We start from the raw sequence: 17,882 nt of genomic DNA, 5'->3' as shown, positions 1-17,882 counted from the left end.
ACACGAAACAGAGAGGGGTCCGGAATGATCCGTCCCTATTGCCAGCAAAATCGGGTCCTGTAATTTTGCCCTAGGTGACTTCTCACTCCTTCACCCAAGTCTGTCTCGATTTTAAATAAACAATCTGGAAGATCTGCTCTTCCTTTTTTATTACTTTAGGACCCTAATTTGGTAGCGTAAACGCGGCCAGATCAAATAATATATTTTTAAAGTAGCCAATTTTACCATAGTAGCTGTGGTCTAAACAAGGAGCCAACTTACAGACAAATTGTCTTTTTATCTTTTATTAAAACAAGATAGCATTCAAACAAACATACTAAAGCATAATAACGTCATTAATTATTTCCAATACCCCAGCCTTCACCACCAGATATTTCCTCTATAAAACGAAAACAATAGACAGTCTAGCTATATCTTAAATTAACATTCTTACGCAGTCTCCAAATTAAAGTTCTGCCAGATGCATCTCTCTCCGTGTGTCGTCTCTGGCTGTCGTGCAAGCAAACTCTCTCCCATCTCTCTTCTCCATCCTTCTTCTCTCTCTTCACCCATCTTTCTTAAATTAAGCCGTTGTGTCCTTGTCCGTTGGAGTTTTGATAAGATAAGGGTCATCTTGTTCTTCTTTATTTTTTTTTCTTCTGCTGGAAAAAGAAATGACCTTGTACAATTTTTCTTCCTAATTAACACCTGGACATCAGTCAGCTTCTAGTTGTTTCGTTGCTGTTATGAAACAAAATCCATCTCTATTCTACATTTACAATTTTCATAATCAAATTCATGACATAGAAAATATTGTTTTCTCTTGGTGTTTTTTTAAAACTTAAATGGTTAAGTATTCCACTTAATTGTGACTGTATTAAATGTGGTGTTTTCATTTTCTAGATCAGATTAGAAGCTAGACTACATTTATGCTATGTTTATGCCAGCAGATGCCATTACCAGTTGGATCAATCATTAATGTGTAACTGTGAAATTTGTTAATTTTTTGGATGAGTGTCAGAAATGGGCCCTCACAATCAAATGTTTGAAAATAACATTTTTTTAAAAGTAGCATTAACAGTTTTATTCATTGAAAATGTTAGTTTGTGGGATGTATTCCCTGTACAAAATACTATGTCAGTCCATTTTCTTCTTCCCCAAAGAGAAAGCAGAGCCTTCGGAGAGAATTGGTGGAAACTTTTATTATTCTAACTGCTGAGTCACTTGGGAGCAGTTCTGATCCCCCCAACAATGGTCTGGCAGTGATTTTCAGATATTAAAATCCTCCTATCCCACAGGCTTCCCCAGGTCAAAAGGGATCCCTAGAGAGCCTCAGAACCCAAGGCTAGGGGGGACAGGAGCTTTAAATTCAATTAAATAGCAACTTTGTAGGCTTATGACATCACTGCCATTAACACTCACTTAGTTACGCAACAGGTACTAATTACACAACAGCCACTATGTAGCCGCTTAGTTGTCTGTATCTGCCATTTCAACAGTATAGAGTCAGCAATCAAATTCCCTCTTTGCACCAATAGAGGCTTTATACTTTTTCTTTTATATTTTCACTTACGAATTATTTTGCGTTTCATTCAAACAGAGATTTGATTACTCAAAGAATTATCCAAATTTAGAACTATGGAGTTATGACGTTAGCCTTCCCACATGACACAGCCAACTGTGTGTGTACGTGAATGGGCATAGATATATTATTAGCCCATGTTTAAACTGCCCAGGTTCTAGAACTGCGGAATAGCTCAGTGGCTAGATTGGGAGTTTGATTCCCCACTGTGCCTCTTTGATAGGGACAGGACCCGATGATCCATAGGGTGCCTTCCGGTTTTGCAGTTCTAAGATTGTTGTTGTTAAATTTAGGATTGCTGCCTTTAAATAAGCCCCATTCAAAAGCTCAAAAAGAAATATGTTAATTTGAAAGCATAAGCAAGAAAAGAGTGGTAGTCTCGCCTTCTTCCTGTCATAGCTAAAGGACAGTCTGCTATACATGAAGGCTCGTCATGCTATCATGGTCCCTGGTTTTTCAGGATCCCCAAGTCATATGGCTCCTGAAGCTTCACTCTTCAGATAGTCTATCCTCCCACGGAGGAAGCAGCTGGCAGCGGGCAGAGCAAGCACTCTCTTCCTGCTTACATTTTCAAATTAATCCTTTTTAAAATGCCTGAATAGGTGCATCAAGTAAAACTGTGGACAGCATCAACAAAGCAAAAAGAGGAAGCCACCTAAGTGGCTGCTTACAACCACAATAAAATCATGTGAAGCTCTAGTGATATTGACTTAATCATTAAGTATGGGAGGAAACCTCTCTTAAGTAATATTACTGCCAAGTGACATGCAGCTGATGATGATGCAGATTGCACCATATCTCTGTTGCCTGGCAGAGTGAAGTAATCAATATGCCTTCTATCAAAAAGGTGAAGACATCATCTTTCATATGTTATTTCTGTGACATTTGTTGCTATATGTTGGGATTTGATTTCTTGTGGAAAACAACTCATGGCACCAAAAATATGAAAGATGTTCCAACTAACTATGGTCAGTGGTCTTAGAATCTAAACAATCCACAGATACTATTCTATTCCCCCCCCCCACTTTTAAAAATCTTGCTTTTTGGTAGACTAAGAGTTCCTCAGAAGGATGAAAGAGAACTGTTGTCGATTGTTTTTGCATACGTAAATAAGATCTGGATTTGGCTATAGGCACACGTGTTTTGGATCACGGAAAATGTAATGATAGGACAATGGTTGCCAATGCATAAACATCTGACTGTGTATTTTAAATGACTAGGTTTTGCCCATTTTTACAAAGTCCACAAAACCTGTTAGATGGCTAGAAAAATGAGCATGTCACACCTTTGTTTTATCTCATTTGCCAGCAGCTTATGCCACAAATCCAAATTTACCAGTTGGAGTATTTTGAGAATATGTTGTCATAAACCAGTAGTTATATTCTGGAGACTGTAGAAGACTATTAAATAGCAAATGAAAATTGCCATGCTAAAAAAAAAGTAATTTTGAGGAACACATATAAAACCAGGTTGCGTAATGCTCCTTAATTGCTCTTTATTTATGGCTATGTAAATGTACAGAAATTTGAATGCAAAGATTATTTAATATGCACAATCACAATACTGCATTTTCAGCTGATGACAGAGAGTATAAAGAAATGAATAGATATGTTATTTGCTGTTCTAAATATTGAGCAACATAAGGCTTGCTTGTGGTTTCTCTAGCATAAAGCGGCTAACAAAATACTGGCATATGAAAACTCCCAACTGAGAATGAGAAATAAGTTGATGCTAACATGCTGTTCCAGAATAGTGGGAAATCCATAACTTTCTTTTATTAGAGTTTTACTATAAACAAACACAGGGCTGATTTAGATTTAAAAATCTGAGGCAAATAGTTGTCGGCATATTACTGCCATATGTTTTAAAGGAATGTGTTCTATTTCTGTGGGATAAAAATTCAGAAATAAAACATATCCCTATCTAACAGATGGCAATTACATGGTGACAACTCCTTGCCTCAAACTTTAAAATCAGAATTCGTTGTGTATTTGTTTACAGTAAAACATATAGTTAATAAATATTTTCCATGTACTATATTAAAATGTCTCCCACACAACTGGATTCTTCCGTGTGCCAGTGGACTTCCCCTTGCCTTGCATGTCCCTGAATGACCACCAGACTGTTTCCAGAGGGTCCCCCAATCCTCCAGAGCAGCCTTGGGACATGAAGTGGGAATCAATTCTTCCAGTGTTTTCCATTCCACTGGCAGATTATTAATATCAAATACAATTCACAATTATTTCTTTTGCTGGCTGCAGGTAGGGCTCGCCACTCTAAATGTGTATAGTAAGAATCTCCAAAAGCTTTTTAGTGAGGCTTATCCTCCTGTTGGTAGCTTCTGTCTGGGTGTGCTACTCCTAAAGGTAAATAACATGCTTCATCACCTGTAATAATGTAAAGCAGTGACCAGTCAGGGGGGTTAAGGCACACTTCTTGTCCTGGTCAATTAGCTGCCTCTGAAGGACTCTTGCCTCCCATTTAATTTTCCACAATGGTCAGCTCCTCTCCAAGCCTTCAGTGCGCAGCCTATGCATAACATTTAGACAGAAGCCCTACCCCGGTGTTCCATAAGTGTGTCTACTCCACATGTGATGAGATGAGCATGCCAGCCCCACCTTCTCCCTAGTTGCTTTCATCAGGCAAGAGCAACAGTCTGAAGACAGTGAGGCTCCCAGTAAGTGAAGCATGAGAAGGAGCTAATCCATACACCCAGCACAGAGTCTGCATACTTAGCAGTGTTGGAAAGAGGATGGACCACTAGAAGCTTCTGGGGTTATTTGCCTCCATCTCGAGTGTACACGTCTGTTACATCCACATCCCTGAACTTGTTTCTCCACACCCATGTCTATGCCTGCTTCCATTTTTTTCTTTTTTTAAACAGCCAAAATCTGTTTCTGTTCTTGACATAATTTTGGGAAATGGGCATTTTCGTGTTCATTTTTCAACTCTTATGCATGATTTATGTGGATTTCTAACCTTGGACAAAAAAGCCATGCTTGTGCCATGTTTTACTGTGCATTTCAAATGTCTGCATTTTTATGCACACATTCCAAGTGTGCACAGTATATCAGATATATACAGAACATCTGTGTGGCTGGAAAAAAAATCTGCATATAGTCATAGACCCGTGGAAATAAGAGATGCTGATGTTTCCGTGCCCCATCACTGGTGCTAGTCAGTACTGTGAGCCTACTCTGGAGATAACCCAGACTAAATAGGCAAGGGGGTGGGGGTGGGGAAGGCAACTTATGCAACAGAACTGTAACTTCATATCCCCAACAGTAAACGAATGCAAGAGCAACTTACAATAAATCAGATTCTTGAGCTAAGGTTTACATTTGAAATAATACAATTAAAAGGCACACTCTGAAGATTCGTTAACAGAAACAAAGAGATCAAGTAACCAACTGAAAAACATTAAATGGCAAAGAATGCAGTGCATTTGCAACTTTAGTATTTAATGCCTAGTCAGAGGTAGAATTTAAGGAGAATTAAGGTAATAGACTGCCATATGCTGCAGCTGTTGAAACTGATTAATAGTTCAGAGATACCCATTTAAGTCTCTTTTTATATCTTTATGCAAACATACACACACACACACACACACACACACAAACAAGCCATGTTGCTTTGTTTGTGTGTCTGTGTAGTTAATTACATCTTCTAAAAACAGTTTTAAAAGGAGATGAAATGTGTAATTACTAAATGTTTCCCTGGTAACAAAGTTTGTGTGCATGTTGAGGTTTAGTTAGTTAGGAAAAGCTCCCCTAATTTTATAGATTGTTTCGAGGGAGTAGGAATAGAAATCACCAAAATCATCAGGAAGTATTGAAAATTTGCGAAAGAAAAAAAAGTTACATTTTTTAGGAGGGCAGATAACACACGACAAACTAACCACTGCTTGTATGAAGACTTTAAAAAAATAGATTGGAAGATAGAGCCAACTTTAGGATGGCTACCATCATCATTAGATGATTTTTCTTTTCTTTTCAAAACACCATTGGAGTTGCTGGTACTAATTAGAAAGCAAATCAATAGAATCAAGCAAATGTAAGGTTCACTTTAACTGCTGGTCTGATCACCTCAGCACACTGGGTTCACAGCTAAGGGCAGGCCTCTCTTTGGCTCATAAGGTGTTGTCCTGGAAACCATTCGGATGCAGTCAATAATAGGGCAGACACTGAGACACAGAGTGCAGCCTGTACAACTGTCGGTAACAGTGGGCAGGTGGATTTCTGGATCAAATTGTATAGCCTGCAAGCAGAAATAAACAGCACTAATGTCACTCACAGAAAAGGTCAAAAAACAAGCCCATTTTTAGCATCTGCATTTTCCTGTAGTTGAGGTGCTTGGAGACATCTTTGTTTGGTACTGCATTGCAGCTATAGTAACCATGTCAATGGTTAAGAAAATGCATTTTGTAAAACTAGAAATGCTGAAACAAACCATACCATGGTAGAAAACACACACACACACAAATGCACAAACAGAGAGTAGTTAATAACAGAGTCAAGCTACAGGACAAGTGAGGTACATGCTACTTAACCTATATAATATAATTTTGTTTGTATTATTGAATACTCATTTGAAGGATTGGTATTTATTCTGGAAAAACCACAGAATGATTTCCAAAAATAGTGCCATCATCATGATCTAAATCATACACAAAGCCATCTAAGACAATTAACTAGAGAGTCCTTATATAATTCACAGGACAAAATCCTATTGAGCAGCTCCACTTGCGCAACAGGAATGAGATCACCTAAAGAGTTCTTTTTATTTCAAGGTGCACACAGCTCCCATGCAGTGAGATGAAATTATGTGCATCCTAAAATGAAAAATGGGAGCTTCAATCTGTGGAATTCTGTCACTGATGATAATGTCACTGTCATTATGCAGATAGAATTCACCCAACAGGATTACAGCCATAAATTCTATGGCAACAAGTAAAACAAAATGACTGTGCTTAGTAATTAACCACTGACTAGACACCACTCGATGCTATTTGGTATGTATGCAAATATGTCTTACTTTTAACCTCTTGCACTTTTGAGGGTCCTTAAAATACCATATTTTTCTGTGTATAAAATGACACATTTTCCTAAAATAATTAAAGGAAAAATTGAGGGTTCTTTTATACACGGAAGTAAGGAGGAGGGAGGGATCAAAGCACTTTGATCCCTGCTTCTCCCCCCTCCATGTTTTGCAAAGAAAATAGAGGGGGAAAGCGATTCCTGCTTTCCCCCTCCACTTTCTTGTAAAGAAATAAATTTTGGGTTAGAAAAGTGGGGGGTGTCTTATACATAGGGACATCTTATATATGGAAAAATATGGTAAATGTTTGGTAGCAGTTTTAATCATGTTACATTTGTTTGTTTTATTCAATTTCAGAGTTACTATGTTTAATATGAATAAAGAAACTATTCTGTTAAAAATAAAATGCCACCTGAGTATGATTACCATTGCAAGCAAACAAAATTATTTTGCACTGTCACTATAACGTATTGTAGTACATTTTTATTAGACTATAAATGGTATTTGATAACCGCGCTCTGTAAGACAAGCTCGGTGCTGGTGGCTCTTATCTTTTGTTTCCATAGTTTTATGCTATGTGATGCTCGGTTTTTGTAACTTTATGTTTACATGCGTTAACCCTTTTATTGGGGAAATATCTCCGTGGATTCAGACAGGCTATTCTGCTCCAGGCCATAATTTTGCAGTAGCCTCCAATATCTTTAAAAACAACAACAACAATGAATTTACACACAGTTTGGTTGCTGCTTGGAGGCACTGGGCAGATCATGGGTTTTGCCAGCTCACCTCAAGCAGACATACAAATTGGATCTGACCAGTAGAGCTAAGGGGAAAGTGATGTACCAGCAAGACCGCAGGTTGGCAGCTGAGGTGATACAGATTGAAGGAGGTAAACAATGGAAAAGAAGATTCACCACGGAAAAGGGGAAAAAAACAATTTTGTTTTCTGAAGGAGATATGGGTTAAAGCTTCTTGGGGCTGTGGGGGCTGACAATTTATCTCAACCTGCCACTCAGCACTTTAACTGGCAGAAATACTATTTTCCATTACTGCTTTCTTATGCTGCAATCCTACACACATGTACTCAACTGGACTTTCTCCAAGATGAGTATGAATAGGATTGTGGCCTTAATTGCTTTCCCAGAGACTATTTTGTTTCCTGGAAAGAGAACCTTTGTTGCTTTGGAAAGTGAAGAAGTGGATGGAACAGGAGCATTGCAATGAGAACATTTCTGCTGATGGAATTTTAGAAACTGCAGAGCTAGAAGGAACCCTATGGTCACCCTTGTCAAGGAGGCACAGCCGGGAATCAAACTCCCAAACTGTGGGCAATGATTCCAGCTCTGCGCCCCCTCCCCTGTAACAAGAAGATGTGCTGTCTGTAGAGGGAAGCTTTTATTAGGTATGGAATCTATCGATGTGACTGAGGACCCAAAATAATAAAGGTTCCTGATGCTGGGGAGAGTGTCCATGGGTCACAGACTGCCTCATCTGCAGATTGTCCTTCTTTGCACAGGGCCAGGCCGAGGGGGGGGCAGCGGGGGGGAGGGGAGAAACAGCCTGCTTGAACTTTCAAATTAATTATTTTCTGAATGCCTGAATAAAGCTCGTTACTCTCTGGATGCAGCACTGACCACAGGAACACAACAATGGGTTGGGGAGAAACTGCCCTAGAAGCCATCGTTTCGTTAATATTATTACTTTAAACTAGACATTTTAAGCTTTAAAACGGGAGGCCAAGTTTGCTCCTCTTCCATGGTAGTTTCACGAGCGGGCAACAAAAGACTTTTCTTTCAGGCAAGCCTAACTCATATGTAGTTGAATCAGGGTTAAGCTGCTGGTAATGTCTTTCATTCTTGCCTTTTCAATTGTGTTTTGAGAAACTTGCTCTTATGTAAATGTTTTGATCCAGCTTTTGATTTTAATCAGCCATTTAATCTTGTTAGCCACCTTGTGCCCCCTTTCTGGGGAAAAGGTGGGGCATTAACTACATATGTAAGCAGCTAAGTGCTAGCTGGATAGCTCCATGAGTTGGGTATCCGGCTGTGGAGCCAGAGGTTGGGAGTTCAGTCCCCCACTCTGCATCCTAGAAGAACCAGCCTGTGTGGCCTTGGGCAAGCTGCACAGTCCCAGGATGCCTCCCCCCCTGCAGAAGAAGAGAATGGCAATCTGAACCATATTGGAGTGCTCTCCACTTCGAAAACTGTTTTAAAAAAGGTCACCGTAAGTCTGAATTTAGGGCACACATTATTATTAAGAAACTAAGTAAATGAATAAAAGTAAGGTATAAGAACCCACCTTAGCTTCTTGAGAGCCAAGAAATAAATGGAAGCCAGCAACACCATACAAGGAACAAGGGGCCTGTTCTCCAGACTGTCTCTAGCCATTTATGCTGCCAGGGTTTATAGCAGTTACTTTTTTGGACTATCGCTCCCAGAATCCCAGAGACAGCATGCTTATGTTGGTTGGATTCGTGGGGGCTGCAGTCCAAAAGTACACTATTTGAACATCCACATGGTGGTCGCAATTGACAAACCCAGAAAGGAGAGGGCCTTGCCTTTAAAAAATATTTATTGACAAACAGGGCTGGGCTGGGATGAGCATTGACATGAGCATGTGCAAGATGTATGAGCTTCGTGGTGCAGTGACTCTGCTCGCAACCTGAGTTCGAATCTTGACGGATTCGAGGCTGAGGCTGACTCAGAATTCCATCCTTTGGAGGTTGGTAAATTGAGTACTCAGCCTACTGAGGGTGGGGGAACAATGTGTAGTTTGCATAATTAAAATATAAACCATCTAGAGAGTGCCTTAAGCAATATGGGCGTGGTATATAAGCAGTACACTTTGCTTTGACAGATCTCCCTCCTCTTCCCAAGATGCAAATTAACAGCTTTAATCTGATCTTATTTTTCCTACTCTTTTAGAGAAGTTACTGGGGTTAGACAGGGTCCCAGTTAGTACAGACATTGGCTAGTTTCATCTTGCCATTCATTTTGATAGTTGCGTATGTTAATTGTAACCTCTTTAAGTGAAATATGGAAGCTGTAGAAAGAGGCAGGTGAAGCACTACAGGGCAACTGACTGCATCATGGTTGAAGAATACATGGTATATGAAATACTTTGTATTTCTTTACAGAAAAAAGCAGAAATATTCTAGGCAGCTGTTGGGTTTGACACCCCCCCCCAACTTCAGAAGGTTAACTACTGCAAGACATAGAAAGCTTCCTCCCAAATTCAATTTAAAGCTAATCTCTTAAGAAGGAAGAAAATCACTGAAGCAAACTATTGTCTGTTTCTGCATTTAAAAAAATCTGTATATTTTGCTGTGAATCCTGACCTCACAATTCAGCAGAGCAATGCTGCATGGTGATGGATCCTGTCAGTAAATTTTATAATGGAATGTTACTTTTGCTCTAGAATGACTTTGAAACAGAAGTTAGCATTCTCATAATCCAAATCTGTAACACTGATTTCTTATTTACAGTCAATCTTTTCCCACTATTTACTATGAATGCAATGATTTACAAAATCATCTTTGTTCCTTTCATGATAGTCCAATGAAGAACTTCATTTAACACAGTGGGCTCCAACCTATAATAGTGATGTATGTTAGCTTTAGCGATGGATCAGAGTTCAGTCATTTCAAATTCATTCCCTTGTCAATAATCAGGGTCTTAATGAGGGATAATTTCACTCCTTTTCTGGTGGAACTGAAACAGTTAAAGACAGTTTGGTAGTTATGGGAGTATGGCCTCATCAAATGAAGAGTAGAAGAGAAATAGCGCATAGCTGAGAAGTTGATGGATGCTGCTATGGCTAGTTTGTGCTCTGTTGCGGCTGTTGAGGTTATGACAAGCTGGAAGGATAGAGAGTGTTTTTCTATGACAGACTAGTGGTCTCCACCATTCAGATGTTTTAAAAAGTAGTTCAAGACCGGAATCCTATCACTGTTAATGTAAGTGGCTAACTGTAGCTAATTGAGGAGGGGCTAAGGGGGCATCTTCTTTGTGTGCCTGGTCATACACTTGATTGTGCAGCTGAAATGTGTTCTAGCACCTCACTACTTAGCTGCAGTTAGCTATGTTAAGTTATACAAACCTTATGTGAAGACTAATAGTATTCTAGTCAATGTAAATATAGGCATAGGCATCCTTCAGTCTGGAGAGACTATGGTAACATGCTCTGAATCAAGGAGTGTCCTCTCCAGAGCATGAAGCCCGGGTAAAGTAATATGGAGGATAAGCTGTTACCCAAGCAGCAGATCCCCCCTCTCCACATTGCTGAAATGGTCCAATGGAAAGGCAAGAGCCAATACAGCTGGTTCCAGCAACGTCGCAGGAGTTGGCAGAATGACACGAGCTGCCTTCAGGACTCCAGCTCCGGATTTTGCCTCTAGGTTAACTCCTGAAGCCTTTTCCATGAGTGGATATAGCCACAAGGCAGTGGAGGTTTGAAATCAGAGTTTTCCTTCTCCTAGATGAGCTGCCTTCCATGGCTGACGAGCCCCCCCACCTACCCGGCAAATATAAATATAATATATTTGAAAAACCAGGTAGCAAGTTACTTTTTTTAAAAAAAATGGAACTGTAAGGGTAATCAACTTCTTTTGGGTGGGCTTTGAAACAGTAACTGATAACACTGACTCTCAAACTCCCACTGACACCATGGCTGTACTCTACTTGAGAATAAACACTGTATTTATCTCATTAACTTACTTTCCAGTTAGGACTTGAAAGGGTCCTCTAGTACTGAACAGCAGGACTGATAAACAAAGGTTTATTGTGAGGGCTGAGAGTTCCTTGAAGCTGTCACTGCATCCCTTAAATCTACCAGAGTTTTCGTAATGGATGTTTATTCACAGGGAATCATCATGGCATTGTGAGCTGTGCCATTAGCAAGATTTCATTTTTACCATGTACTGTTGATAGAAACATAGCAGCTCAATCATAGCTGTACGCAGTAGGAAGAACTAGGCAGTGGGGAAGTGCTCCGTGTGCTGCTCTGCGCATCCCCGGTCTCCAAGAAGCCTATCTTATTGACAACCTGAGCGAATGGATCAGACACAGTTCATGCAGTCTCTACCTGGGAGTGTGCCAGTGTTAATTTCCAGTATCTTGCAAATCTCCTTCCCCCCCCCACACACACATCAAGAGACAGTGGCTTCCTTCTGCCTCAGCAGCGAAAAGATAACTCACAGTGCCTCTTTGCTAATTACAATGGTGCCCTTACCTGGTAGCCAGCATCATTACAGGTCATGTAGCATTTGCCACAGTTGATACACATTTCCTCATCAATCAGAGCCACAACTTGTTCAGTATTACTGAGCTCTCCATATGTTCCAATATACCGCAGTGCTTTTCCAATTATATCCTAGGGGGAAAAGAGAGGTGGGGGGGAGCATTAGTGAAAGGTTCGGGGGGATACCCAAGGTTGTTTTATGGCAAAAGAGGAGCACCTGACAGCATGTTTCTGGGGAATGTTGTTTTGTAGGCAGCATGATGATGCCAGGAATCAAGGGATGAATCAAAAGCACTTTCAGACCGGCTACACTGCAAAATGCGGATAACAGGTATTGATGCATACGCAATTCAAACTTCAGCACAGCTAAAAATATCCCAGTCCACACACGAGGACTCCGCATTTTAGATCTATGTGCATCATTTAATTAAATTATCCGCAGTGACCATTGTTTAGCGCAACAGGAAGCACAATGGGGACACAAACGAGAAGTGACATGACACACACAGACACACAGCCTGCCTAGCCATGGCTACTGTTCATTAGCACACCTCCGAGAACTCATTATGAGAGAAAGGAAAGGGCCTATTAAACATCAGGGAACAAAGAACAGTGCAATCGGAAAGGACACACAAATGGCCAGGCAGCCTAAGTACCTATTATTGCCATCGTTGTTAGTTTTGAAATCAATTGGCCCAATTCCTCGATTCTTGTTTCTAAGAGAAGCCTCACCCCCCCAAAGATGCTGGAGTCTTGTTACCCTAACTCTTGCTCAGAAAAAAAATTATCTGAAGTGATTTAAAACAACAACCTGCTAGTCCTCAACATCAGGACATCTTTACAACCGCAGTGCAATTAGCTAGTTCCAAAGATACCCAAATGGAATGGCAAGTAAAAATCAGTTTGTCTTCACAAGTAATTAAAGAGGATGAGACTCCTTAAGGGAGGGGACACAATTTAGCAGCAGAGCATGGCAACTCCAGAGTGGGTGGCCTGGGAGATGATCCAGTCTAAGGTCTCACAGGAGCTGCCTTTGATCAGTATACGCAGTGCAGAACTCTGGACTAGCCTTCTGACTAAGTTTCCTTTTTGCCATGGTAACTTCCTGTTTTTTTGTTTTTGCTCATTCTTAACCTGAATCTCTTTCTCTCTTGCAGGAGATAATAATGATAGCTATGTGAGGGAACTGAGTGAGCCAAGATACTAATGATGCCAATATCAGGGAATGAGGCAGGGGAATCTGCCACACCTTAACCACCTCATTTTAGGTGTGGTAACTGACCTGGATCCACAGGTCATACTTAACACATTGAAACCAATGGGATTTACATTAGTCACGAGTAACTTACGCAACTGATTTTGACAGAGCTATACTCTAAGCATGACTAGGTTAAGATATAGCACTTAACAATACACGTGCCATTGCCATGTGTACCATCTCTACATACGGTGCTCTGCAGACTTCCTAATCCCGAAGGATGAAAAAACAAAAGTCCCTGCCTCAAATAATTTATTCGTTTAGTCGTTTAGTCATGTCCGACTCTTCGTGACCCCATGGACCAGAGCACGCCAGGCCCTCCTATCTTCTACTGCCTCCCGGAGTTGGGTCAAATTCATGTTGGTTGCTTCGCAGACACTGTCCAGCCATCTCATCCTCGGTCGTCCCCTTCTCCTCTTGCTGTCACACTTTCCCAACATCAGGGTCTTTTCCAGGGAGTCTTTTCTTCTCATTAGATGGCCAAAGTACTGGAGCCTCAGCTTCAGGATCTGTCCTTCCAGTGAGCACTCAGGGTTGATTTCCTTTAGAATTGATAGGTTTGTTCTCCTTGCAGTACAGGGGATTCTCAAGAGTCTCCTCCAGCACCACAATTCAAAGGCATCAATTCTTCGGTGGTCTGCTTTCTTTATGGTCCAGCTCTCACTTCCATACATCACGACAGGAAAAACCATAGCTTTGACTATTCGGACTTTTGTTGGCAAGGTGATGTCTCTCCTTTTTAAGATGCTGTCAAGATTTGTCATTGCTTTCCTCCCAAGAAGCAGGCGTCTTTTAATTTCGTGGCTGCTGTCTCCATCTGCAGTGATCATGAAGCCCAGGAAAATAAAATCTGTCACTGCCTCCATATCTTCCCCTTCTATTTCCCAGGAGGTGATGGGACCAGTGGCCATGATCTTAGTTTTTTTGATGTTGAGTTTCAGACCGTTTTTTGCACTCTCCTCTTTCACCCTCATTACAAGGTTCTTTAATTCCTCCTCACTTTCTGCCATCAGAGTGGTGTCATCTGCATATCGGAGGTTGTTGATATTTCTTCCGGCAATCTTAATTCCGGCTTGGGATTCCTCCAGTCCAGCCTTCCGCATGATGTATTCTGCGTATAAGTTGAATAAGCTGGGGGACAATATACAGCCTTGTCGTATTTCTTTCCCAATTTTGAACCAATCAGTTGTTCCATATCCAGTTCTAACTGTTGCTTCCTGTCCCACATATAGATTTCTCAGGAGATAGACAAGGTGGTCAGGCACCCCCATTTCTTGAAGAACTTACCATAGTTTGTTGTGGTTCACAGAGTCAAAGGCTTTTGCATAGTCAATGAAGCAGAAGTAGATGTTTTTTCTGGAACTCTCTGGCTTTCTCCATAATCCAGCGCAAGTTAGCAATTTGGTCTCGAGTGCCTCTGCCTCTTCGGAATCCAGCTTGTACTTCTGGGAGTTCTCAGTCCACATACTGCTGAAGCCTACCTTGGAGGATTTTGAGCATAACCTTGCTAGCGTGTGAAATGAGTGCAATTGTACGGTAGTTGGAGCATTCTTTGGCACTGCCTTTCTTTGGGATTGGGATATAGACTGATCTTTTCCAATCCTCTGGCCACTGTTGGGTTTTCCAAACTTGCTGGCATATTGAATGTAGCACCTTAACAGCATCATCTTTCAAGATTTTAAATAGTTCAACTGGAATGCCATCACCTCCACTGGCCTTGTTGTTAGCCAGGCTTTCTAAGGCCCACTTGACTTCACTCTCCAGGATGTCTGGCTCAAGGTCAGCAACTACATTGTCTGGGTTGTTTCTGATATAATTCCTCTGTGTATTCTTGCCACCTCTTCTTGATGTCTTCTGCTTCTGTTAATCTTATATGGGGAAAAAACCCCAAACCACCAAGAAACGTAACAAGAACAGCTGCATTTGTAATATTTTGAACAGAGGTCCACTAATATTGTATACATTGCAAAATTACAGGCTGGTGGAAGATCAGAGCTTGCCCACCAGGACATTTTTAAAACACTACCACCTTTGCATTACTATGTAAGAACTCTAAATGAAGTTATTGAAACTGACATTTCACAAAAGACCAAAGGTTGAGAATTCCAGTGAATGCCGTACAGGAAAGATAAGGTTGTACTGAGTTGAAAATTAAAGTTGGCAAGAAATGAAGCTTGGAAGAAAGACTCTTGTTACATTTTACCTAGGTTTCGAAAATCACAGACATCTTGAAATACTAGCTAGATCTGCTAAAGGAGGAGCAGAAGATATTTGCAAGGTTACCAATGCTAATAGTAACTTAAAATGGCTATAAATCAAGGGAATAGCTTTAACATAGAATAAAGGCTTTGAAGGCTTCCAGTGGAATTCACATTTTCCTCCTTTAAACAGCAACCTCACATACTGTATCTTCAACTATTTTAGAAACTTGGTCAGGAAAATGCAGTGAACAGGAAACATAAATCATCTCTGTTTCCTGTTTCCTCCTTGCATCACCCTATCTCTTTGTCACACTTCTCTGTCAGATGGTTTACCTGAAGAATAACATAAAACAGAACACTCCAATATCACCTGAGCAGGAATGTGAAGAGAATCAAACTCCCCCTATTTATTTCATGCACAAAACCATGCAAAGATCAACAAATACACTTTGGAAGATGGATAGATCTCACATTTTATTGTTATGTGTTTTCTAGTCTGTCTTAAGGCCTCAGGGAGCAAAAAAGGAAAAGTTTAGGCATGCTGAAATCTCATAGGAAGAGGCACTAACATGTTTTGAAGCTTTTATTAGGGGTTTAGAAAACCCAGTATGATGTAGTGGATGAGACAGATTAAAATTCTGGAGACCAGTGTTTCAACCCCTTGCTCAGCCATGGAAACTCACTGGGGGAGGGGACTGATAGTGGCCTTGGTAGCCAGATGGGCAGTATAAAATACAATACAATAAATAGCTCATGTTGAAAGCCTGTTAGGGTTGCTGTAAGTCAGTTCTTGATAGCACACAACAGCCACCACAAAGGTACATGTAATGTCTTTTCTGGATGTTGGAAATGGCTTACAAATGTAATTAGATTATGCTGAAAAATTTAAATTTTGGTGAACAATGAAGTTGGAGGAGATATGTAAGCTGTTCTGATTTTACTGTTCATTGTAATGGATGCTCACTATTAACTTTGTTATGTTATTTGTTATTCTTTATATTCTTTAATTCTGATTTTTAGACATACAGGAGATATATGTTGATCATTCAGTAATCATAAAAGCATAGCTGGGTGAAGATCTTGAAAGAGGACTTGGTCCAGAGATATCTCCCCCCCCTGCTTTAGTCATCCTTCTACTACACAGTCACTGTGTAGTAACTGCTCAAGTCAGCTTCAAGAGAGAGACTGGTGTATCAACTTTGATCCATCTTCACAGGGATAGGTCAGGTGGTTTATTTGTCGGACACAAGACTAACAAAGTTTTCAAGCTGAAATAAATAATTCAGAATTAGGTGGGTTTTTTTTAAGGTGACAAGAAGTGAAACTGAAGATTTGGACATCTAGGCAGAGGGCTCTGAGTGTTTAGCTTGGGAAATTATGATTTCTGAATCTCTGTTGGTTCGATCATGTTTATGGCGTCGCACTAAGAGGAGAAGCTCCTCATCTTTAATAGCTTCATAGCAGGCAGGACACTGTATGCTCCTCTCCGTGCTGGCAATTGCTGTGCCAACATAAATTAGCCAGAGCAGATGGTGAACAACTCTGTTTTTTTGTTTTGTTTTGAGAACAACTTAACAAAATTCTCAGATTTCTTCATATATTGATTAGAAAGGCCTTGATGTTAAAAATAAACAAATACGCCAAATGCAGGAACAAACAACACTGACAAAACTTGTCAATTGCACCACCTCCCTGCACTTAGCTTTGCATAAGAGGGGAGTTTATGCATATGCTCAGTGACTTAGGTCTCTAGCTGTGGAGGCAGAGGTTGGGAGTTCAATTCCCCACTGGGCCTCTTTGAGAGGGGCTGGACTTGATGATCCACAGGGTGCCTTCCAGCTCTGCAGTTCAAAAGTGGTGCTGGTTGTTATGCTATTTATTCCTTAAACTAGGATGCTGTAATGAAAATCTGAGTCCTATAATACTGTACTTCATTTCATTCCAGGCAGTTTGTGCTAATATTGTTTTATGAAATTTAGAATAGAGACTATATGTGTATGAAAGCAAAGAGATAAACAGGTTATGTAGCTTCAGAAGAAGTGATGCAGAAGACATTTCACAAGTGCAATATTATATGGCTTTTGAATCCGTTTTATGGCTTTCCCCTTGGATTACGACAGAAGTTCTTGGAATAAATTAGACTGCACAGCAGCATTAACTTGGTGGGTATTTTATGCCCCCCATCTTCTTCCCCAACAAGATGTGTTACAGGTTTTCTCCCAAAGAGACAGCTGCAAAATGGCCTTGAGGAATTTCATACTGGCTTAATCTTGGTTTCTTCCTGATTACATTTGTTCCATTTACAGGCGTAATGATGTTTTTCCTAACAGCCAGTGCCATATGAGGGCAAGCCAGTTCTTCTGATAGTCAAGCTGTGTTCTTTCTCACCAGTGCATTATCTTCAGTAATGAGGATCCCATTGGCCAATCCCTGCCCTTAATTAGACCTCTGCTATCCTGTTGCTTCCCAATTCTGCCCTTGGTGACACCTGGGCTGCTCATCCTTGTCACTGGAGCTACCAGGTGTGTGAACAGAACTGCAGCCAGTTGATGATTCTGTTGCTAATGATCTAACTCCATAGTCAAAA

At 40.5% G+C, this 17,882-nt stretch overlaps 1 protein-coding gene across 2 annotated transcripts in view; it reads right to left on the bottom strand.

Annotated features, from left to right (window-relative positions):
- Positions 1–482: 482 nt before the first annotated feature.
- The window catches only part of DPYD (dihydropyrimidine dehydrogenase), a 623,728-nt gene continuing 606,328 nt past the window's right edge, over positions 483–17,882 (bottom strand). The window contains exons 22-23 of one of the 2 annotated variants that reach the window (XM_072997958.2): positions 11,828–11,968; positions 483–641 (exon numbers count right to left, since the gene is read on the bottom strand). In XM_072997958.2, the coding sequence (XP_072854059.2) occupies positions 624–641; positions 11,828–11,968 (159 nt within the window). In that variant the 3' untranslated portion in view covers positions 483–623. Of the gene's footprint in view, positions 642–4,982; positions 5,819–11,827; positions 11,969–17,882 lie in introns of those variants that run through there. The other variant, XM_020801233.3, reaches the window with a different exon arrangement.

The sequence above is a fragment of the Pogona vitticeps genome, chromosome 4 (assembly GCF_051106095.1).
Source record: "Pogona vitticeps strain Pit_001003342236 chromosome 4, PviZW2.1, whole genome shotgun sequence".
Lineage (NCBI taxonomy): Eukaryota > Metazoa > Chordata > Lepidosauria > Squamata > Agamidae > Pogona > Pogona vitticeps.
This window is presented reverse-complemented; position numbering and strand designations above follow the sequence as displayed.